Source organism: Pleuronectes platessa, chromosome 12 (genome assembly GCF_947347685.1).
Source record: "Pleuronectes platessa chromosome 12, fPlePla1.1, whole genome shotgun sequence".
NCBI classification, from domain to species: Eukaryota; Metazoa; Chordata; class Actinopteri; order Pleuronectiformes; family Pleuronectidae; genus Pleuronectes; species Pleuronectes platessa.
Window position 1 is genome coordinate 8,539,663 of NC_070637.1, and position 25,434 is coordinate 8,565,096.

The following is a 25,434-nucleotide window of genomic DNA, read 5'->3' on the forward strand; positions in this document are numbered from 1 at the left end:
ATCAGAACTGGGGTTCCAAGTACAGTACAAAACCAGAGCTCTGATTGGCTGTTTAATGGTAAGAGGAACTTCTAACGGGTAAGTGTAGTTTGACTTTTCTTAAGCTAACACTGCGCCTCTCTCGTGTCAACCCTCCGCTCATGTTTAGAGTCACACCTGATGATATCAACTATTTAAAGAGCCGCAGCAGTGGTAGCTCGTTTTGCCGTGAAGTCCAGTGAAGAGCATTTCTAATTGAGGTGAGCCAGGCAACTGACAGGTCCCAGAATGACCAGGATTCATTCAAATGTTAGCCTGAATTTGAGGCGAGATAAGCTTCCCTCTGTGACCAATGATTCGCAATTTGCTCAAAGTGCTGTGGGCATTACATTATTATCAGAATGATTAGCATGCAAATCTTGTATAGCCGCTGGCACTGGCACAGGAACATCTACCCTTAAATTGCTCTTTCACACTCATTCACATCAGGCTTTCATTCGGTTGCATCTTATTGCAAAGCCCAACAATCTACATAAATTATGGCCTGTATTTTGTCTGCCATGTGAATGTCGACTGAGACCTGTAACACCAATGTACATATTAAAGGTCAATAGGTTTAGATTGGCTGAACACTATGTGAGAGAGGGACAGTGTTTTAGGGAAACCAGCGGTGTTGTGCTGTACAGGGCTGGCAGCTGTCTGCAAGTCCTTGATAATCACAGAACAATCCAGTTCCTTTATATTTTCGGTAGCTTACTTATTTAAGTCTACCATAATAAAACTACAGTCTAAACTAGGCTAAATTAATTGGACAATCCTGGAATGACTGTCCAATTAATTGATCCATGGATTGATAATCACTCATAAGTTATTGACCCAATTTTGATAATTGAGTAATCACTTAAGGTTTCAATTTATTGAATAACATATTCTTCAGTTTGAACCTTTACTCCTCTGCTCTTAATGTAAATATTTTTTTTTAACCGTAATTCATTTTAAATCCAATTTATTTTGAGTTTCAGACTGTTGCTTGAGCCAATTAGATATTTTAATGAAGTATGTTAATCGATGTAAATATTCCATATACTCTTTTTATTATTAAAATCTTTTGTCTGAAATGTTTAAAAAACTACAGACATGGTGGTGGCATACCAAAAGACATTCTGAACACACAGACAACGCACACAACATAATATATACAACACCTCATACAAATATGTAGATAATAATGTAGGAAGAATGACAGTCATAATAATAATAACAATGAAAGAAAATGTTAAAACAAAAATTCTAAAAGAAACAGATGCATATATATATATTTTAAAAAAAACTAGAAGGGGCGTACTCAGAGAGTCATACTTCCTTCCTCTTGTAGCCTATTTCTATTTTTCCTGCTTAAGTTATGCCATAACACTCTCTACCCCATGGGAACGTGGTGGAGTTTTATTAGATTAAACAATATAAGCCTGCTTGCTGTTAGTGAGGAAAAGGCCATTGCATCAGCTTGAGCAAGAGAGAGTGAAGCTTCCCTAGGTCCTTACCCAAATATTGCAATCTTTGGTAATGCTTGTATTTCTTTCTTAGAGATACTGTATATAAATAGGTTTCACAAATAGCCGCCCAGAATGTCCATCAGACAAGTGGTGCCAGCTTGGGATACACACATTTTTTCCTCGTTTATAACAAAGTATTGAGATTCCATAGCCTGCCCTGTCTCGTGACACAAATGTAAAACAAATGAAACCTGGAGACCTTGCACTCCCCTTGAACTTCCTGTACCCTAGGATGAGGGATTTACTCTGTCCAGCTTTGCTAAATGCTCTGCATATTAAACTGGGCTGATAAGGCTTATGCTATATTGAATGTCATCTGGAACATGTAAAATCTCGATCTCATCCTCAAAAATATGCAACCATTAACTGGTATCACTCACTCAGCATTATCGTGACTTTAATTACATGTGTGACAAGTTGAGCACGGCGGCGTCTGAAGGTAAATGAGAGTCACAAAGTCCTGTTAATACTAAACAATTTTGGCATTACAGGTCTGAATCATTTCCTTATTGATTACCAGACTTTGTGTTCTATTTCACACTTGAATTAATGTCTCTCAGCTTTCCCACCATCCATCTCTTTCTCTTTCTCTTTCTCTCTCTCTCTCTCTCTCTCTTTCTCTTCTCTCTCTCTCTCTCTCTCTCTCTCTCTCTCTCTCTCTCTCTCTCTCTCTCTCTCTCTCTCTCTCTCTCTCTCTCTCTCCCTGGCATGCGCTCCAGTTCATTATTTCTGTCATTTCTTGGTAATTTGGAGTTGGCTGTTTAAAACTTAGAGCCTCTTATTAAGTTTTGGCCATGGTGGATAAGAGGCAGGACTGTAGGAGCACAGAGATAAACTAATCATCTTAAAACCCTAATTATTAGTATCTTACTGTGACAGACTGTTTTTGCGAGCCAGCCAAATTGAGCCTCAAATGAGGAAAGGCATATCTTGCAAGTGGTAATAATTTTAAGTCATCTCGATCTGGCTTGGTGTGGCAGAATTCATTAGTGCAGATTAGCACTGTGTGTACAAAGTAAATGAGATATCTAATAGCAAACGTGGAGGTCCGGGGACACTTAATTTCCTTCCCAATATGAGGGATGATGTTAAGAGGTGATTATATATATTTTAACATTGTGACTTCGGCTACGTAGATTTGTCTACCGCGTTACCAAACACTTACATTAAACTGTGTCACTAAACTGTCGACCTCTCACCTTCCTTGGGATTTAAGCTGCAGGAAGGTGACAAGAGCGAACGCCCACATCAGATTGAACTGTGCTACTCTGATACAGAGGCAAGCTGGGCTCTTCCCTGTGTGTGAGGACGTGAAAGAAGTTAATTATGTGTGTAAGGAGAAGGTTGAGGAAAAAATAATAAGATTACAAAGAATAATTTGCAGATATAATTACACCAAAATTGGGTACACACAATCGTAAAATACATGTATTGCTTGACCTGGGTTAGCCAGTGAAATAAATCCTCCTTCTATAGCCTTTGTTAATTTGTTTTTATCATCTCCAAGTGGTGTTTGTGCAGGCAGTTCAATTTGCATGTGTAATTCCACTGTGCAAATTGACAACAAGTAGATAATTCGAGGAAATAGGCTGGTTGCAGGCCCCTGCTATCTTCCCAAGCCTATTCATTTTGAGGAACCGCTGAGGCATGAAACTCATACATCAACTATTTCCTGACAACGCTTAGGCTTATTGTCCCCTAAAATGTCATTACAGCCATTATTTATGAAGCTAATTCATTTATTAAACTATATTTACTCTGACAGAATTTGTCACATTCTATCCGTATCCCTTTTGAACGGTATCTTTCCCTGAGTGTGTGTGAACGCGCACGGCCTCAGCCAAAGTTTTGAATCAAACCCATTTGTCCCTCACAATAGTTGGAAAATTGTGAAAAAATTTCAGGAGTTCTCAGTTTTATTGACTTTATTCATGGAAACTTTACTTATACCTTGGCTAACAGCAGTCCATTTAAAGTAGTTGAGTACTAATCTACATTATTTCTTGTCGGAGTCAACATAAACGCGATCAGATGGATTGCAGCTATTTTAGTCGCACTGATAAATCCCCCTCTCAGAGCCTCGTTCCCACATTAGTCACTTTTAACCGATGCAGTCAGACGTCTGAAGCTAAAGAGTTCTCGCCTCCTGGCCTGTTGCTGCTGACTTATGGATCTGTCAGTTTAGCGCAGCACACTTCGTGACAGTGTGGATAATTTGCAATTGTGAGCGATGAAGTAACACATAGGGGGGTCATAAATTTTAATGTTGCATGTTCTCACCGGATAATTCCGTCATACCATTCTCCTGCATCACTTTCCCTGGACTCACCTGTCACCCAAAAGCACTTATCACAGCAGTGGCGATGGGGTTGTGTTTGAACTGTTTTACAATATTGATTTGGAGGCATGACATTTTAATTAATACTGGGTGTTAGCTGTCATATAGGCAGCCTGCCTCATTGGTTGGAATAGGAGACAGGCGAGGTGGGGGCAGCGGCGATAAGACTAAAGCACTTACTGTGTGAAAAGGCGGTAAAAGGGATCAATGTGGGGGGAGAGAGACAGTCATGGGTTTCATTTAAGGTGGAAAAAAACCATAATATCTTTTCTCACTGTATTTTTGTCAAGGTCTTTTCTTCCGTTTGATAACACAAATCATTGAGACACAGCGTGGATTCTGGCTTCCACAGGTTGCGCAGTACGGCGTGTTGTTGGGATTCTGCGTTGCCAGTGTAGACCCGGGGAGAGAGGCTGCGTGTGGAGAGACGACCAGGGGGGAAATTAGGTAACTTTGTAGCACTCCATTGAACAGCAATAAGCTTTTAGGGCTTAGCAAGCATAAACACATTAAACTGATGAGATTCATCAGCACTCTTGTGTCAAATCTGTTGTGCCCACAGGCAGAGCTCAGCAGCAGCGAAGTGCAGAGCGAGGGAAGGGTTGGAGACACACCATGTCTTCTGGATGTTTCCTGGTTTACGCAGATAGAGTCAGGTAATCTTGTAGCTGAACATTATAGGTTTATGTCGATTTAGCCTTTTTCCTTTGGAAGAGCATGTCAAACTGGCCTTAATAACATTTTCATTATTGGTTCATCACTTAATTTTTGAATACTCAAAAAATTAAATAAAAGACGGACTATATAATGTGTGAATAATATGAAGAATTGCTAAATTAGTTATCAATTTCCTTTTTATGAACAATGGATTTATTGTTTTTCTATTAAGGTACAGGAGAGTTGGGTCACAGCTGTGACCTTATGTTATCACAAACCACAGTAGGAATAGCAGCCCTCACATTCTTACCCGTTCTCCCCCTGACCCTGTGTACCTGGACATGCTATACAAAGACATGGATATAAAACACACAACACACAAAGGAAAGACAGCGGACAGGGCACAGATAACATAGAGTCATACAGCAAAAAATATATAAAAGAAATATATAAACAAAGGTATGGATTTTATACACATAGTACTGGTAAGAGCTGGACAAAAAACTGTCCATATGCGGCTGTTACAGTGTTGTTACAGTGAACACTGAAGTTAATGTTTTACATGTAAGTCTGCATACAATAAAGAAATGGCTTTTCATGAATATAAATATATATATACTTCATTCTTGGATTTGACGGTGACAATTGTTATTATTGAAAATGTTACTTCACAGAGAGCGAATCAAATACTTTTATCCTCGCTGGTTTATCCATTCAATAAACTAATTATTTCAGGGGCTATATATGTGTTTATTGCTGGTGTTAAATCTATATGCAGCACATTTAACTGAGTGTAGTTGTAACTTGGTATCTCTGAACAATAGTGGAATACCAGCCTTCAAACAGGGGCACACATGGCATTTGTTCATTTGCAGTTAGTTCATCATATTTGATGTTTAATTGGTGTAATCTTAGAGCTCCCGAGCTCGAGGACCTTATCCTGATAAAGTAATACATTTAAATTGAAATATTTCTTCTCAAAGGTAAGAAGGCCCTTCAACTTCATTTCTCCATTTATCTGTTGTCTCCTTCCTTTCCAAATCATTACAGTCTCTTGCCTTTTGGATAGTTTCACTGGAGGCAACCAGATCACCATGAAATTAGCTCTGTTTGAATCTTTATATGGTCCAATCAGATGAGCTGAGATATAATCTTGGCTGGCCTGCCCTACCAGAGTCCGACCCCTAAGATGAAATGGACTACATATTCATAGGTTCACTTGCATGCTTGATTATGCCAGCATAGATGGAAGGTAAAACCTTTCTTCTGTTTATCTTCATTCTAATTTCTCTGTAAGAAAATGAATATTGAAAATGAACCCCCCACCAATGATTGAGTCAAAATCTAGATATCCACAAACGATGTGGTGCTCATCTTTCACCAGGCCAAGTGAAACTATTAGGAAATCAAATATGCTTTTACACAACTTATTCCATATTTTATCCATCAGGTGATTTCTTAATTCGAAATATTCCCTTTTCTATAATTTTACGCAGTCTACTTTTATTACTACAAAATATAATTAACACTGAAGACTGTGGTGTATTTTTTCTGGCTAACTAGCGCTTGTGCCCTCGTAGCTATTCATTACCTAGCATGACATAAAATGCCTTAGAATAATGAGAAATATTACCTGATGAATTAATTATGATGATAGTATCTAGGTTAGGAGGCTTAAATGCCATCTTAAATTACATGCAGAAACTTTCAGCTTGTTTCATTTGCATAAAAGGAGCAGAAGTCTGCATGAATACAAAGGCCTTTTGTGCAAAGTATTTTCCTATAATGTTTTTTTTAATTAAGTGTTAAGACACATTTTTGCTCCTGAGTACACGTTGTGATTTTAAATTCTTCATTGTGAGCAAAGAAAGGCAAACACTTGATAAACATCAAAACATTTTACATATGCGAGTAAGATCATGTTTATGTTATACCTCCACTGTATGATTCAATGTGTTGAATCTTTGGTATATTGCTATAGATTATTAAATAATCATTGATATTGTTGTATATAAATAAAATAATATCAATATCCTATCAACTGAATTGGTTTTCCCGGTAAACCTGTGAACCTCTGGTAATTTTCACTTTGTGATGCAGTAGTTCAGTTGTTCATTTTTAATTGTTTTAATGCACAAAATGCCAAATTAAAAGATTTCAATGGTTAGTTCCCAGATGACAAACGTTTAGTTGTACCGAATCATTGCTTTTATAATGAGCACCAGACTACAGTGATTATGAATACACGTGAAAGAGGTATGCTAGATGACATGTGAAAAGATTACAGTGTTTTATACAGTTTTATCTTTTCATGATTAAAATGGAGTATGCTAAAAATAATGGAAAGCCATCCATTTTTACTTGGTTAAACGTAAACATGCAGAAGCATAAACATGTATAGTGATTGCTCGCCATGCTGTACTATAAATGCACCACCCTGACCTCTATTTATTATTATAAAATGATGGCTATGTCAGCAGCTCAGGTTGATCCCATTGCCATCATTTTCTGCAGCAAACGCTTGTTACCTGTAGATAGATCACAATGGTCCTTTCTTAAATGTCTCCCTGTGTGCTTCATTGTGGGGATTTTTTTTTTTATAATCTGTATTTATTTGCAGTGCTTCAAGAAAAAAAAAAATCTATTTTACCTACTTCACAATAGAACCTGCTGCTAATTAAGCTCATGTGCACCTTCAGCACAGTAGGTTCACAGGTAAGCTCTCCATCACGGCATCATGGCACCGGAGGAGGAAAAAAAGCCCCCATATAACGGAAATCTCCTTCTCCTGAGAGAAAGAGAGGGGGAGAGAAAGTGGGAGAAGGAATGCCTTGCCTTCCTCATTACACTGCTGTCATTTACTCTTCATCCCCCGTACTCTTTAGTGGCATTAAGACGGGATGTAAATTTGACAGTTAACGCTGTTAGAAAATGGCTAGTTCAAGAAGGGCAGGAATTAGAGATGGGCATTAGGCGCTGATAAGCTCCTTTCCTCTGCCGCGGCGGCTGCTTAACATTCATGGGAAAGTCATCATCAAACAACGTTATCACAGCTCTGTTGACGGCTGAGGAACATCATCACTATGATAATTTTTTTTATAGCTGTGAGCCAAAAAAGCACTCTTTTATTTCAGCGGTTTGTTAATGAGATAGGAGCTTGTTGGTATGGGCAAATGCAAACTTGCCACTCTCCGGCGTTTGTTTGAGTCCCTCAGCCAATCCCCCACACCCCCCACCCCAGTCCCTGCACCCCAACAAATGCCTCCCCCCGCATCCCCCCCAGCCGCCACCCCCAACCCTCACACGCTGTTTAATGTCGCTGGGAGAGGGGAGATGCATTTTTATGTACTCCTTTCGAAGTGCTCTCTGTGTACATTGTTGAAGGAGGGCCTTTATGTGTACCTTTGCAGATCAGTCGCTCAAAGAGAGGAAAACATGGTTATATCAACAAACGCTCTCTCCTAACAGCCCTGTAGCTGGCACCTGCCACTCACCTGGGATTAGGCCATAGATCTGAATAGAGGGAGAGTGCTGGTGGTTATTGAAGCTGGGTAAACTCCCACCAGCAGCAGCATGTGATCAACGTCATCGACTCTGCGTTTAATGATAAGAAGGCCACTTAAACTATTGGATCCTGAGGCGCTCAGTCAATTATTTGCATTGTTTGTTTCCATTTAATCGTTGGGCTCTTAACGGCTCGGGTCAGAGATTTCTTGCACTCTCTGTTACCACTGGATCAATTCACATATGTGCTAGCTGCCAAGGCTAAGCAGCTTTCTTATGGATGGGGATGCAAACTGTGGGCCGGAGATACTGAAATCAGATTTAGGCTTTATCGCTGTTTGTGGACTGGGTTAAGAGAGATTTAATATTCGGAAATCCTTACCAGGGGAGACGACAAACCAGACTTGTTCTAATTAATTCTAAAACTTTTTGTATGCGCTACAATCAGCAAACTGAGGTGAGATGATGTGTAATGTAGTCCTTATACCTGGGCGTGCCATGGACAGTTTAATTGCCAGACACATGCCCAACAGTCCCTGTCGAGTCATCTGTATGTCAATATATGAATGTCGCAAATGTGAAATATGTGCTGCATATTCACAAATACATTTTTCTGCTGATCCTATCACATAGATAATGTTATATTGTTGGATATCCATATTAAAGGTGGCCAAATTGTAAAAGTAATTCCTTATGAGATGAGATCTCATGTCAAACTGCTCTGAACACCAGTTTCCAACGTTGTGAAGTGGAGTCTGCTCTTCTCAGACAAGTCTAGTTGACTGGTATTATATAGTGGCTTTTTATTCTAGCACACAAATTACTGATGGTGCACATTTAGCATATAGTTGTTTGGCAAAAGCAGAATAACATTTTACTAGCGGTGTTAGCTTTTGTATGTTGAGCCCATTTCCGATGTGTATTCTACACGTATGTTACTATTAACAGAAACATGTTTATATGTGGATTGAGAACGAAAGACTAAATCCACCTTTATGTCACACATGCTGCTAATGGATCTAATATTTACCAAATGAGACGTCCTTCTGTGAACTTCGTTTCTGCGGAGGGTTGTGCCGTTCACTCTCATACGCCCGAATTAAAATCAGGCACGATTTGAAAAGATGCTTTTTTGTGTTTGCTTTGTTAACCACACTTGTTGTGATGCCCTTCGACTGACAGATGTTGTCAGATGTTGCTCCAGACTTTCTTCTGAAGGGGCTTTTGAGGAGGCCTGTTTCTAGGAGACTCTTCTGAGTGGATGCATAACAGGCAGTTTGAGGTAAATAATTCCTTCTTTTTTTTAACTGCAAAGCTTCTCCAGTGGAGTCCAAAAATAAAAGCATAGAGCTGTAAATGAGCGTGATAGGTGCCCTTTAAATAACATGACCCCGTAAGAGTAAAACCAGAGCATTTGTTTGATGTTAGTTAAGTAACAAGTAACTTATCAAATGTTCGAATGCTTTTCTTCCAAAGCACACATTATTTACACAGTACAATGTAGTGGAAGCTTTATAATGATGACCGCCCACCCATCTGTCATTATTTAAAGAGGTTTAATATTTACTGAATGTATAATTTCACTTCTGTGATTTGTCAGAGATGGCATTCAAGTATATTTTACCCTTTTTTTTTAATTTATCCTCATGGCACACATCATCATCTCAAGACCAGGTAGTGAACACACGGCAGCAATCTGCCTGTCTCCACAATGCACTGAGGCTCTTGGTAATTATTATGGCAGATGTAAAAGCAGCAAAAGTCAACACTTTCTGACAAAGTACTATATGAGACAGAGAATCATGCATGCAATATCAACATGTCACTTAATAATCTGTGCTGTCAGGTGTTTTCCCCAGCTTTTGACTTAGAATTTATAATTATCATCCCATCCTGTCTCAGTTTGTAGGAATTAAGCTAATGAATGGACATACAAAAAACAGAGCAACAATATTGTAAACTATATACCTGAATACTAGTTTGACGCCTCATTAACAGCAAAGAAATGTCCCTTTAGTAATATGTCACTGTTTTATGGAACATTCTTACCTAACAAATATTTTGTGCTTTTACATTATCAATGACTCAGTAAGATATATGTTATAAAGATGTAAATGCAAATGAAGAAGTTTGAAAGAAACCAAATACCCACAAGTACTTATCTTATACAGTTCCACACAATTATTTTACATCTAGTTAGAACAGAAAGTAGAGTACGAAATACCCCTAAAAGGAATTGTGCAAGTAGATTTCCAATGTCTTTCAGTGTTCAAACTGTGTTTAAACTCAACATTAGAAAAACTCTGATGTTATTCAAAGTCCAATCCAGATAAACTATTACTTGTTGTTGACATTTCATTTAAGATGTTTTTACTCTCATGCATTCATTGAGCAATTGATTTGAGGACTGACAAAGCCACTGTGCATCTATTTGTGAGTCAGCTTGTTGTGCTCGTTTGGAGTCGTTTCATTCCTTGGAAAAATGAGCACAATGCAAACGGTTTGCAGATGTGCTGCAATCCTTTTGCATCCATAGTAATTCTGTCTTTTGAGTCGATCCCACAGCATTATCTCCACTTTGTAGTGGTCTCTGAGCCCTTTGTCATGTCAGCTCAATAGACCTCTGCACTGCAGACCACCAGTGCTCTGTGTGTAGCTTTAGTGCCACTTCTGGAAACGGGACAGGGCTTGAGCTTGGATTTTTGTGCACAGAGCATTGGAAATTCAGGTTCAGATACATTTTGTTTTGTTTTGAAAATACCATGTTCAATCTAGATATATGATTACATATTCAAGTAGCCCAAAATGATTTTAAATGTTTGTTATTGTTAAACAGTTTAGTGTTAATAACCAAAATCTACCAAGAAAAGAAAATCTGGAGGAGACATTCAGAGCTGTGTTAGAGGATCTGAGGTTGAGTCTTTTGCTCACCAGCTTCTAAACTCCTCATAACTAAGCCACAGTTTGGTTCTCCTTATTTATGTTAATGAAATGTAATTCCGCCCTTCATTGACATGCAGTTCTCTTACATTTGAGTAAATTATTCTCTTTTTTGCCATTGCCTCCATATTTTCAGACCATTACTTAATCACATTGTCAAAATCCCCATTTCCTCTCATCAATCCCACACATTGAGCTTTATTTGTGATCCTCTCTTTCTTCTGCCCTCACCAATTTTATTCACTCCATTTCTCTAGTTCTGTTTCGCTCCACATTGGTGTTTATTTTTTATTTATTTATTTCATTTATTATTTTTTTTTAAGGATGACTGGATTACCCCTACTGAAATAGCTGTTACTCCGATTTTAGGTTATCTACCAAATCCATTAGGGGAGAATATACAAATAACCCCACTTTCCTCTGCCATTCACAGTGGTCTGCTGTGGCTCAGCTTGTGGCTGCAGAGGCTTACCGTGCTATTAATAGTAGGTAATCTGCAACAATTTTATTTGCTTATATATTTATAGTTATTGTGTTATGGAAAATAACACTTCATGTGGATAAGGCTATAACTGCCTACAAGTCAGTGGCCAGCTTCTCTGCTTGTTCCCTGATAGATACTAAACATAACTGTGTTATATTACTTTAATAACAGCCGTTCTCATAATCCATAATGTATTAATTTGTAATTAGCGGTTTTAATGAAACTGATACTGCAATATTAGTTATTAGGTGTACAGTTTCAAGAGAAACAAATCCACTCATTCAGTACAATAAAAGTGGCCACATGAAAGAAATAAGGTGGGGAAGCAAAGAGCATTGAAGCTGACGAAGTTTATTACACACTTATTAAAGTAATTTTCACTTTGCCTCCCAGACCTGGCCAAAAAAACACTTTCAAATTCTCATTGTTCTGCGAGGTAGGTGATGTGCAGTTTCCCCCCCCCCCTTGTTAACTTTGAAGTAAGCTGGAAAATGTATAGGTAGACAGGGGTGGCATCGAATAATCAGCAACTTCAAAAAGCATGCTGCCACTTAGCACTCCTAAAGCTAATGTCCCCAAGACATTCAGAATGGAAATTATTCAAACTCATTTAGTGGCAGTAAATTGGTCTAAGTTCAATCAGAAAACAGACTGACACTGAACAAGAAGTGCAGCCTAATTATACTTGTTTGTCAAATGAAAATTTCATTTGGGCAGAAATGAAACCTTCGAGCAACTTCTTTTAAGGTGAGCTCCTAGTTGTATTATCAGCTAAATGCAGTAAAATCCATAATCATACGATGATAATGAAAATGGAGCCAATGTTAACATTCAGGCTTCCAATGCCCCGGGCGCGCGGCGATAAAAATTAAGTACCATAGTCCTCTGCCAGGCACGCTGACACCCGGGCTGGTCTTTAGCCTCTTAGATGCGTTTTTGCATTTTAAAAACTTTATCAAAGCACTGTTGCAATGTGGAAAATGTCAACGTGAAATGCACTGAAGGCAAATTGGAATTTCATTAATGGTAAAATTATTGCTTTTGACTGATGTATTACTATGCTTGTTAAGAGCTGGAGAGTGGAACGCTCGTCTGTCTGGTCGGCAGTCTTGCCTCTTCTTGTCCCATGCCATTTGCTGAAAGTTACAGATCTACTTTCCAACTGCAAATGGAAATACGAAGTTGCTAAAGTTGCAGGAAGTGGAGACTATCTTGCTGAAGACATTTATTTATAGTCTATGAGCACTTTGTGTCTCCTAACTAAGATACATGTGACGATACTGAGCGTATTAAAGAGAGAAAGGATGAAGAGGATAACCGAGGGTCTTTGGTGTTATTTAACGTTAACATTGATGTCTGGGTAGTTCCATATTTCCCCCCTGCTTCAGCACTGGGCTGGTGTTCACGTCATGATGGACCAACACCATGTGGATTTGCGCTGTAGAGCAGTGAGGTGTCTTCTCATTGTTAAGCATGGGGACATGATCCGACATCTTATCATCTTAACTACAGAGAATCCCACTGTGGATTGGTATCGCAGGTAAATAGACCTAACCTGGTGTGAGGGTATCAGCTCACAGAGACTGGTGCTAATTCATGAAGTTGGCGATGTTTATTGATTTTTCTTGTAATCCTCTCAGTGTCAATGTCGTCAACGGTGGAGGAGAAAATGGGATCGGTGTGCCGGGTGGAGGACGTTTTCTGACGGCAAAGCGAGACAACAGATTAGCTTTAATGGGATATTCATGCGCTCCTTTGGGGTTCGAGCATGTGGCATTCAATCTACAAGTAGACCCGAATCATTTCCTTGAAAGCGCTTTTTAAAATGTCGATGGATCAGCTGATGGAGAAGCTGTTTTAAAGTGTTGGTACACAGAATTCTGTCATGCACATCACGCCTCCAGTAAAACCAGTTGAATTGTTACAACATGACAATGTAACCTCATTTTTTTTCAATGGAATGAACAGGATTTGTTCAGCTGACCTTTGAGGTGTTTTAGCTAACAAAGAGAATTAGCTCTCTTTGCTAATTCAAGAAATCTTAACTTTGCTCCGCTGTCCGTGCATGAGGTTTTCTATCTTGGGTTTTAAACGTTTCACGAGACGGAAACTGCAATTTTATGATTTTACACGACTTTGTCTCAGAGAGGATTTCACATCTGCTTTGTCTTCCTACGTAGCTACCCCCTCCCACCCCCCCCGACATATGCAGAAGTACTTTCACACAATAGTCTCTAGGTCTGTTTTATTTAACCTTAACACGTTGTGGTAAATTGTTCATATCATGTCACAGGAAACATAAATTAAAAGGTTGCAACAAATAAGTATTATGTTATACACTAAACAGAATATGACATTTCATGGAAATTTAAAGACATTTTACATGAAATAAATAAACTAAATAATTACAAGTAAATACAGCAAAATGCTACATATAAAAAAAAAAAATTGTCGCTACTTGCTACAATTAGTTTCTAAACCTGTGTATTAGATAAGGTCTTTAATCCATTTTCATCATTAACTTGAACAATACTGAAGGAACTTTAACAGGAGCCTTTTACAAACAACATTTTACTGATCAGCTGGTAAATTCCATTTCGCCAGTTAGTTTGGCACAGTTCATCCTCTCATGGCAAGAATGATGGTTTGTTATCTTTATGTGCAAGAAATGGATTGTTAGTAGAAGGAGACTAGAAATAGAATAGGTTACTAATATATATACATACAGTGCATGACATGGATTGTGGGGAAATTGTATCAAACAGCCTTAAAAAAAAAACAGCTTACTTGTAAAATGCAATATTTATAGTTTATAGAATTGATAAATTGTAACAAACTAATTTTGGCAACAGAACCCAGTTTGATAAATTAATGATAATTTTTTTTCAACAGTAAATGTAACATAACAGTGCAGCCAGTCATGAGAGGTTATAAGGTTTCCTTCCATAATAACATTTACATTTAAACATCACTGATAATATTTCTACCTGCTATGCAGCGCTGGGCTTTCTATTATTTAAAAGAATTTCAAATCACACAATGTTGTCGTTCCTTTCTATCTGGTTTAATGACACTATTAATTGGATTTGTAATGATGTTTTAAGCAAACTTATTTTAATAGACATCTTTCAGGCATTGCCCTTAATGATAACGATGAATATGGCTTGCATGGCGCACACTCTCAGGACCAGACACCAAGGGATTTCAGACTATTTGTAGTGAAGCTCTGACCTCTTGTGCCTTATTGTGGAAGTGCAAAATCCTCCTGCTACACTGGTGGTAATAAGCTCTGTAATATCTATCAGTGTAAGTATGCCCTTTCATTTTAAATAGTAAACCTTCTTACAGGCCTCTTTTATTGATCCACCTTATGTAATACTTATTAAACCCCTAGGGTGATTTTCCATATCAAGAAATGTTCTACAAGGATCCATTTATCGATCCTACAAACTGGATATGTGAAGGAACCCTTAATGGTTTCTGAAAGGAGACACCAGAGCTGGTTGATTCAGACTTCTATTGTAATAGAACAAATTCCGTCAATGAGTCAATGACATCATCAGGGCTTTTGATTAACGTACGTCTAATGTTGCCTATTTTTCCCCATGGCTCTTTGCTGTTTAACCTCCTCGTCTTTGTCTTGTCATTTCTCAAAGTTAAAACAAAAATGCCATTATCTATTTCATAATCCTTCAGCATCATTGCTTAAACTCATGTCATAAGTAGTGAAGCAGCAGGATAAGTGACCATTTGCTACGTTCCACTCCTCAGTGTCGCTGACTCCGACAAGCAGTACCTCCTGGCATCGTGCCGACTTGCAAAACAATGGGAGTCTGTCACTGATAGTCTCTCAGAGGCCATATAGATAACTTTTGGAAACAAACCACTTCATCGAAAATCCACTCCGGCATGCTTCAAGATTACAAATGTAGTAGAAGATAAGCTGAGGCACTAATGCACAGGGGTGTTACCCTCAGACCACAAGGAGACTGTCAGCTGACCTTACCATCTGTTGATAACTGATGAAACTCAAGAAATCTGTTTAATGGAGCTTTATTTAATTTCAAGCTCATGTGGAAAATGGAGCTGGTTTACTTTGCATGACATTGACCACAATCAGCTGACCAGTGTTATTGATACTTTACTGTCAATGTCTAGCTACAAAACAGCCACAGCACTGTGGGTCCTTTATGTGTTTATGAAAAAAACATAGCTTGCTAAAGTTTGAAAACTATTGCCATTTAATACAAAGTATCCATAAAGAATGAAGAAAATACATAAATATAATATAAGACTTGAAGTTAGTTCTATATAATAGCAGCAACACAGTCTAATGAGTGTGAGTCTTTAGCAATCATTGCTATATAATGTCAAAGGACTGGATGTAGGATTCAGGGGTTTAGATTAGCAGAAGTGGAATAGGCCTATAGTATTCATAACTACATTTGTGTAAGTGTGTCGTCACTTTAAACTTTCACCTTTCAATGAATCTATACCGAGGGAGTAGCCAGCCCCTCTTTCATAGAACCCGGCATGTTTCACCTCTAGAGAGGGCCTTCTGCTTTTTTACTTTCTGAAGGCCGCCAAAGTTCCTCCTACACATTTGGAAAGAGAGGGCTGTGGGGGGGATGTTAAGTTGGTTGCAATCTGCAACCTCACCAGTACATGCCTTTAAATCCTTCACACTGGACCTTAAAATAATTCACTCAAACCTTTGTAAATGGATATAAAAGCCTATTTTTGTTGACATTAAAGAAGCTTGTGATGTTATGAACATTATTATCATACTAGTAATTAATACTATCAAATTGAAACAAAAGAATTCCACAGACACTTTTTCTTAAGGCATTTAAATGCAGTGTTTTTTTCAAACTAGGAAGACTTTTCCATTATCATAAAATTACAGAAAGAAAATTAAAGAACATTTCCTGAATTTGAAGAGAAAATTCCTTAAAAAAACTTGAAGTCGTTGGCCCATTTGATACATTGGCGGTGCTTCTCTTCAACAAATACTTTTTAGAGTGTGAACATTCATCTTCAGCCTCTTGCTGTCACATGCGATCTGTAAATCTAGACGCAGTAAAGCACGTATTCAAGCCAGTGCTACGTAAATAGGGAGATTTATGGAATCCTGCGTATTGCGTTTCCTATTGTTCATTCATCGCGTGAATCCATCTCTGTCAGCCCAATGAATCCTAATGAAGCAGGAATCTGTCACATTTACTCCACAATGAGGGCAGCTGGCAAACTTTCTCTGGAAAATGAAACTATTATCTTCAACTAGACACGCACGGGGCTCAATATAAATAAATAAAGTTGCACTTATCTAGTGGCCAGTGTGATTACTGTAGCCAGAGCTGACATCCAAATTGACTGTCTTATCAAGTCGAAGTGATTCCAGCCGAGTGAAGACGGTAGATGAAAGGAAAAAAATGATCTTTAAATAGTAGTTAAAGATGGCTGCTTGATAAGTTGTTCCACAACAGTTTTGATCAACGAAGCATGCATTCAATATATTGCCTATTTAGATATATGAGATAAACTTAACTGGGCTTCCAAATGATTCATAAATTATATTTCCCTCAGTACAAGGTAATGACTTCATGGCCTTGTTGAATTCTTAATACTGGGATGTGCTTCAGTTACATTGGTAAGAGCTGGAAGACACACATTTTGAACATGTAGTGCCTTATGTCTTTTCTGTTGGATTCAGTTTTTCAAACATGATAACATATTTGATTAATATATTTATTCCAGTTATTTAATCAAACTACATAGGATTCATTGTTTATAAATAAAATTACACAATAACATATTTTTGAACCACCCATAGAGAGGTTTACCGCAGGTTGAATAATTGAAAATGCAGCAGTGTATTTCAGACCAATGCTTTGACAACCTTATGTCTAAAAGCCTCTGAATTGAATTTGCCGTGCTCTCGTATGACAAAGCCCGTCAGGTGGGAGTTCCAGCTGTGGAAAATGTCAAAGCTATTTTCCTCTTTACTAGTCAATGCAATGCTTGTTTAATAGTAATTGGAATCTTATCCCGCTGTTTGCTCTTCATTTCCTCTGCCTAGCTATTCTACACCTAAACTCCATTTAAGTTTTTTAATAACATTTTACAATAGTTCCCATTCAGGTAAACAGAATCTGATTACCTTGATGGATTGAAAATGTATGTCTGATGGCAGTTTATTTGATGTATTTATTCAAGGCGCCTCAAATGGAGGCACTTTAACCGAGGCAAACAAATGGTTGCTATACCATTTTCCAGCAGCGCAGTGGTTAGTTTATATTTTATTCGCCTCTCTCTGTCGCACTCTGGAGACACACTAGGAATAAAAATAACGGTATTCGGATTTGATTTGTCTGTTCCAGCAAAAAAAAAAATTGTCAGCGTATTTTTGTTGCGACGTATAATGATGGGTTTTGCCGTTCCACAGAATGAATCCACAATCCACCTGCAGGATGGAAACAAACCGTCCACTGGAGTGATCTGTGTGACTTTAGATATTTCTAAAAAGCGAATACATACACTGAGTGCCAGAAGCCAATGAGCGGGAGTCTAAAACTATTCTGTGATGGTTTTGGATTTCCCTCTCTCCATAAGCCTCTCATTGTGTTAGAGGACCTGCTTTGTACAACTGCTTGCCGGCTGCTTACCAAATGAGGTTATAGTGTTTCCCTATCAACTGTAAATTTCAATAATTTGTCGGAGGGGCCTCTCACTGTCAGTTTTTATCATATTATCAATGGCGACTCACTCTGCTACTCCATCTCGAGCACTGACCCCCGGCCCTATTACAGTCCTGTAATGAAGTGCAATGGAGTGGTAATTGGTCCACATTATACCAGATCAGGTAACATTAGACTTATTTTCTTATCACAATGAGCCCTGCTGGTGACTCTCAATGAGAAACCAAACACAGTTCTTTTCTTATGCAGGCTGCCGTCCAAATAACATTTCAGCGAGAGACCGTTTCCCCATTTCAGTTTTCCATTTCAAGATTGCACTCCATGTCCTCGGACTGTGCCTTTGTTTCTGGTTTCCTCCACTTTAAGTCTCCAAAAACAGCCTCAGAGGCGGTGCAGATATAAGGTAGAGCTTTCTCCTTAATGGGGAAGTACAGTAAATGAGACGGTAACATGACCATTATGTCGGCAATATTAGATGTACAGAACTCTGCCCCCCCCCCCCCCCCCCCCCTGTCGCAGCCTCCTGCCTTGGAGTGCTTGGTGCTTAGCAACTTCAGTTTTGATATTTTCAATCTTCCTCTGTCATTGTGGAATTACACGCTTCACTGTGAACTCAGTGAATTTCATGAGCTCATGAAAGTGTTTCAGCGTGCAAAAACCCACTGCCATCCATTTCAAACATGCCTGTGTTTCTTCTGTTTTCACCTGGGAGGCCCATTATGTGGACAAATGCAATCCCTGTGTTACAGCAATCATGTGTCTGACAGCTACAAAAGAGATTTCAGGACTCTGAGGAACAATGAGTTAGTTCAGAGAAGTCGCACAATCCTTTCTACTCAGGTTTAATTGTTTATCTTAAAGCATTAAAAGTGCATTTCCTCGTAAAATCTATCAAACATAATTGAATAGTCTCATATCGAGTCTATCCATCGACCAAAGCAACAAACATCTATCCATGGCTCAGGTAGAGTCAAACTAAAAATAAAGGCTCAGTCGGTCGTAAACTTTTAATTCGACTAATCCGATGCCAGTAGAGCAGATTCTCACAAATCTGTTAGTCCACACGTGAACTCTTGTGCTCCAGCAGACAGGATGTCAGGCCTCTGTTGTGAACTGACGCACACTCTCTGGCACCGATGCTCTGTGTGCTGAAAACACACTGCGGACTAAAAAGACAGGATATTGGATAACAAGGTTAAAATATAGGGGCAAAAATATTCTCTTATTAAACTCAGGCTGCAGGGATTTGATCTGAGCCACCTAAAAGATAGTGGTTTCAAGGGATCCCAAACAAAAGGTAACGGGCCGGTCATGCTTATGGTAGCTAATGGCAGAGTTAGGAGAAATTAGGGGATTCTCTTTCTACAGGAAATTGTACTTAAAGACGGGTCATGGATCACCCTGCTCTTCACAGGCAGCTTCAGAAGTCAGAGGGTGAACTTTTGCTGCTGCCATTAAAAAGGTCCACATTGTTGAAAGAGGTCAAAGCTGAAACAAAACAAATTGTATTATTGGAGAAAAGCAAAGCTGTACAAATTGATTTTGGGGCAGAAATTAGTGGTTGGACAAGCAACTATACGCTTGGTGATTTTCTAACTGTGTTTACAGAGCCTGAGGACTGAGGGCAGGACGAACCTACACACTGTTGTTGCCAAAATAAAACAAAACCCAACAAAAACGAAACCACCAAGAACGGCTTCTCGACTGATTCAACAAGAGTTTGGAATGTAAGACATGTGATGCTCTGGTGCTCTGTTGACGGCAGTGTGAAAAATCGGTTGCAGATGCTGAGATCAGGTTCATCAGTTCTCATACAATAATGATGATGATGATAAAATGATCACTCATGATTGCTTGAGTGTTTATTAGTATTTATCACACTACCTATAATTGGCTCAATGGGTCTCAGCTAGGGCTGTGGAATAAAACTAAATCAATACTTATAGCCATATAATTTTCATCAATAGCAATATAACAAAATTCTAATAAATTCAGATTTAATGCTTATGCAACGTGTAAGCACAGTGAGGAGGATTAACACTTAATTCATTAACCTCAGATTTGTATAATGTTGTGCCGCCCCAAAAAAGTTTTTAAACCTCAAACTTCGCTAAAAATTGAACATCTGTCGTTAAACTTGAGAAATAATAATCTGACATTTATTGTGATTATTATTAATTGTTATTATTTTGAGCTGTGTCAGGGAAATGCACCTCAAGTGTTGCCTTCAATACTTTTCGAAATGTAGCATGATTGAATTAGATAAATTGTCAGTTGGTAAATATAGTACAGTGCATTACACATTACACAAGCATAGAAATCCAACCCCCCCCCCCCTGAATCCAAAGGTCAAAACTCCATAAATGTCGTGAAGTTGCCATCTTTCCACGTCAATGTAAGTCAATCTTTTCAAAGTGAAGCAGTGTGCGTCCACATTACCACAGAAGACCTGTGTGTCCTTCCAGAAGGGTGCAGTCATCCTGCCGGCCTGCCGTAGCACAAACAGTTCCCCTCCTCTGATGTGGCATGGTCCTGTTTTCTTTGGTTGAGTCTTCCACACTAATATTATCTTACACAAATGAGAGAGAGGTGGTGTTAGAAATAGCTTTTTTTCCCAGTTGTGTTACTTCCACGTACAGACAAACAAGCCAGATCCCTGTGGTTATATAAACTGCGGTGTGTTGTTCAGCCGCTGTGGCCCAAAAAAGTCCAATAAAACCCAATGTAACGTGGAAAAGTTATGTTTAAATGTCTTACCACAACTGTATAACGGTTAGTGAGTCCCTCTGCTGTACTGACCACCAACTTCTTCTGTTTGTTGTCTGCTCTGTCCCCAGTGATGGGGACTTTGTGCTCTTCAATGTAAGTGATTGTCTGCTGCCCTCTAGTGGACATTGGAGTGTGGTGCCTAGCGTTGTTGCAATCAGCTGTTGTGAGTTTTACGGATTCTGGAAGTTCACATACTGAGAAATAATTTCCACACTCAGATGATTCATTCAGCTCACATGCTCATTCATGCAGTTCGTCAGAAAATTCATTGTGTGTCCCTGTGGGCGTACGTTGTGTACATGTGATCATCCATCAGTATTTGACCACACAATTAACTTCACTTGATTCTAAATATAATCATAATAATGAACAGACATAATCAAATTAGAAGTTTCATTCTTTTATGTTGATGCCTATTGTGAACGCTTTATCGGTTTTCATACAATAACACCCACAATGTGAGTATATATATATATATATATATATGTTATACACACATATTCATGTATACACCAATTGAAATACATCACGATTAAAAAGAATAAAAGCATTATAATTAATCTAAATTACAATGTCAGCAAAGGGGTTCAGAGTCACAGCAGTATAGAGCATATTTGATACATTACAATTACAGGTTATTTACTTACAAAAGGTCTGTTACCAGATTGTGACACGTTTCAAAGGCTTTTCTATGGTGACTTAGGTACTTGTTCCATTTCAAACTATATCTATCCACATGATAAATAATTCTAAAAGACAGTTTCTCATAGGCTGTGACGGCTCCAAGCTGAGAGAACCCAGAACGTCTTGAAGGTAAATCAACAGATTTCCGCTCTCTAACAATAATCTTCCAACCCAACATAATAGTGTTTTTTTAATCCAGGCTGGATCCGTAAGGACATATAAAACAAGTGTTTGTGGGGTCTTGTATTTCCATTAATAGTGCACCAGATAGTCTAGTTTAGAAATAACTCTGACATCAGCACCTACTAGAGTGTTACATTTGGGTTAAAGTTATCATTGTTGGACTGTTTAGACATAAACGTTTGTATTTGATTGATTTGAGGTATAGTTAGTCTCACAGTATCAGTATCCTTACTGGGAAACACTTTGTTACGGAAGTGAAAACAAGAAGAGGCAAGTCACTCAAGCAACAGGTGAATTGATCATGCGTGTGTGTGTGTGTGTGTGTGTGTTTGCAGTTATTTTGAGAACATAGCAAAAGGGCATCAATTGTATTTCTTATCTAAAAAAATATATAAATACTTATTGTCAATTATTATTATTATGAATTATTTGTCCATACACGCATGTCTCTAAACTCAACAGTCCCTCTGAACTGAGCGCTCCTGTAGCCCTCACTAATCAACAACTGCCGCCAGTGTAAACGCAGAGATGTTGCACATTCTGACACGACAGTGGTGCATTTGTCTCACTTCTTCATCTGTTTCAGGAAGTGGGCCAGTGTCACCAAAATCAGGAAACTGAGTTGTTGCTATTAATACAGCTGAGAAAAAAAGCGTACTGCTGGTGAAAGCTGTTGTAGTCTCGGTTGAAGAGGAAAGGAGTTCCAGTAAACTTGACAAGCTGAGAGGACATATTTGGGCAAATGATGCTTCTGGTTCGGTGACTCTGGGCACTTAACGACTCCTTCACGGCCATGGAAGAAACCGTCTCATGTATTGAATTAGGTAAATATGAAATATATAACTTTCTGTCAAGTTAGTTTCAGTTGGTGTATATAACAAACAAACATGCTGTAACTACCTAAAGACAGCACTTTAACGTTATTACTTTTATTAAGTCATTTATATAATCTCTTTTGAAATATGACAGGTTAAAAAACGTTTTTAACCAAAACTTGAATTAAACATTATTCCTCCAGCTTAAAAAAAAAAGAGGAAGCTAGCAGCTTAGCTTTGCTGTTCTGTTACATTCATAGATTATTTTGTGTTTTCCTCTATGTCTGAATTTAAGTCAGTCATGCTATCGATCATTTAATAAACAGATGGCAAGTCCCTGTGCCACGCTGTCAGTGGGAACTGTGATGAAGGTGAATACTGGCGTTGGGTTTCTCCCCCAGTTAGCCAGTACAGAGGTGAACTTGACCTGATTAAACACTGTAATGAGTCAAACTAAATTACTCTGACCGGTGTTGACACAGCGCCATGTTTGCACAGCTACTTGTTGACTCTGCGCTGGAATATCAAACAAATCGGACATTCATTCTCCAACCACAGTCACCTTGACATTCCACAGCCGGACAGCTGCCGGGTTGTGGAGCCTTTCCACGGCAAACACTTACCTGCTGCGACGTGGAAACCAACACATAATTTCACCAGAGTCATTAGTGTAATGTTGGAGCTGATTACAGGATTGTGATTCATGCTTCATGTTGGTGATCAGTGAGTCATTTAGAGTAGTTAATGCCCAATATTTTTCAATTTAATGTTTTGGAAATGAGGCTGTTTGAATGTATTTACTGGACACAAACAGATTTTTCTTGGTTTGTTTGCTTTTTCAGCAAATTCCAAATCCCCCTCAGCATACGAGGTGGTGATCCTGCACACAGCTGAAGCTCAGGAATGGGCGGCGTATTTGCGGCAGATCTTGAAATCTTCTGGAAAACTCAGCAAAAGGTCTATTTTGCTGTACACGGTCGGCCCGACAGATCAGCTCCACGGATATGACTTTGAACACTTCCACAGTTGCAAGTCGGTCGTGCTGGTCCTCACGGTGGAGTTCCTGGACATGCTCTGTGAAGCCGACCTGCAGGTTGCCCTTCACAGACTCCTTCACCCGCCACACAGAGTGGTCGTGCTGCTGTGCGGCATCGCAGAGGAACACATAGAGACAGAGAGATTTGACGCCTGGCACAGCTGGAGAAAAATCTGTTCTGAAGATGACTCTGATGTCTACGTGTCCACCATTTTGGAGGCCGTCACTGAGAGTAGGCAACATATAATTACACTTCATTCTTTTTTATTTTATCAGTATAATTATATATCTGGGTTAGGGTTAGGGTTAGGGTTAGGGTTAACCCTAACCCATTTAATATTAATGGTATTAATATATATATATTAATCTCTTAAAGGGGAATTTCAGCCAAATTGAAAAAGACATAAACTCGTCAAATTGAATGGGATCTTCCCTGACACATACACATCATTCCAACAAGTTTCATGGTAATATCTCCAGTAGATTTAATCCTGCTAACTAACAAACCAACCAACCAACCAACAAAACAAATGCACAGGCGTGAAAACATAACCTACTTGGTGAAACCAAAACTATCTTCAGGGATGTGTGACAATGTGGCCTTAAGCCCTTGCTGGATAATTAAAGGCTAAATAAAAAACAGCTTTATTTTATTTTCATTATTTAAATAGCTATAAAAGCTATAGATGTTTCATAACAATCTTCTGATTCTTAGGCAGACATGTGGAGGCTGCGCATGAGAGCGAAACTGCAGCTGCACCAGAGTTACAAGTCGCAGCAGCTTCGTCGTCTGAAATTCCCACCGAAAAGGAGGAAGTGGTGTCAGAGGAGCGAAAAGAAACTGTCCTGAAGGATGAAGAAGAACCTGCGAGCACGAGGAATTCACCCGGTGAGGAAGTTAGTGCACCGTCGCAGCTCACCTGTGTCACCGTTCAACCAAGCAGAGTTCTCTGTGGGGTAAGACTATTAAAACCAGGTGATACTTTTTGTAACATACATTAATTTCCAGTTTTTCTTAGTTTAATACTGTGAGAAAGACAGTACCTATACTAATACTTATTTTCCAAATGAGAACTTATAAAGTCCTTTGTAAAATAATGACATGAGAGTTTTGTTCATTCTGATTTCCCTTCTCGTTTAAGCAACAGGAGATGCTGTTCATCATTTTCTCGCAGAAACTAGATCCCCAGTTGACCCCAGTGGTGGAGTTCTCATCTGAAAGTGAAGCTGCAAAAAGCCTCACGGGTTTAGTGGAGAATGAATACACCATAAGTGTTGCTGCACCTGGCAAGTATTTACAGGAAGTCATGTGACCGTAAACTGTGATCACACATTCAATTCATGTTTACGAAAAGCAAAATGTGAATCTCTGTGTTGTCTTCTTTTCATCAGCTATGGCTGCTGGAGTGGTCTCACTCGCCATGCTCATCGACGGTGCTCGCGTCAGCTTGAAGCCTGTTACTTATTACACCAGTATGGGAGAAGTCAGTCGGTTTCTGGAAAAGGCCGTTGATCCTGTTGGCTTCATCTGCCAGGTGAGACATGGAGCATCGTATTTGACAGGATTATTTTGTTAGTTTAGTATCTCATGTAGTTGTGTCACTTTTTCTTTTTTTTTGTATCCCTTTCAGGCCTTCAACTTGACGTCGAATGCAACACAGTCACTGGACGACATGCTGACTGACTCATTCAAATCCAGAATGCCTGCAACTGGTTTTCAGCTCTTTGGAATCCGACAGATTGAAGTAGACAATATGGCGGCATGTGAGCACAGCACTCTCAATTAGTTCTGTT

General features: G+C 38.9%; 1 protein-coding gene across 2 annotated transcripts in view; it reads left to right on the forward strand.

Moving 5' to 3' along the window:
* Positions 1 to 118: 118 nt before the first annotated feature.
* pik3ap1 (phosphoinositide-3-kinase adaptor protein 1) overlaps positions 119 to 25,434 on the forward strand; it is a 33,145-nt gene continuing 7,829 nt past the window's right edge. The window contains exons 1-9 of one of the 2 annotated variants that reach the window (XM_053435998.1): positions 119 to 239; positions 4,223 to 4,317; positions 4,433 to 4,526; positions 22,376 to 22,613; positions 23,447 to 23,872; positions 24,356 to 24,597; positions 24,789 to 24,927; positions 25,033 to 25,175; positions 25,272 to 25,404. In XM_053435998.1, coding sequence (XP_053291973.1) covers positions 22,583 to 22,613; positions 23,447 to 23,872; positions 24,356 to 24,597; positions 24,789 to 24,927; positions 25,033 to 25,175; positions 25,272 to 25,404 — 1,114 coding nt within the window. In that variant the 5' untranslated portion in view covers positions 119 to 239; positions 4,223 to 4,317; positions 4,433 to 4,526; positions 22,376 to 22,582. Of the gene's footprint in view, positions 240 to 4,222; positions 4,318 to 4,432; positions 4,527 to 22,375; positions 22,614 to 23,446; positions 23,873 to 24,355; positions 24,598 to 24,782; positions 24,928 to 25,032; positions 25,176 to 25,271; positions 25,405 to 25,434 lie in introns of both variants that reach the window. The other variant, XM_053435997.1, reaches the window with a different exon arrangement.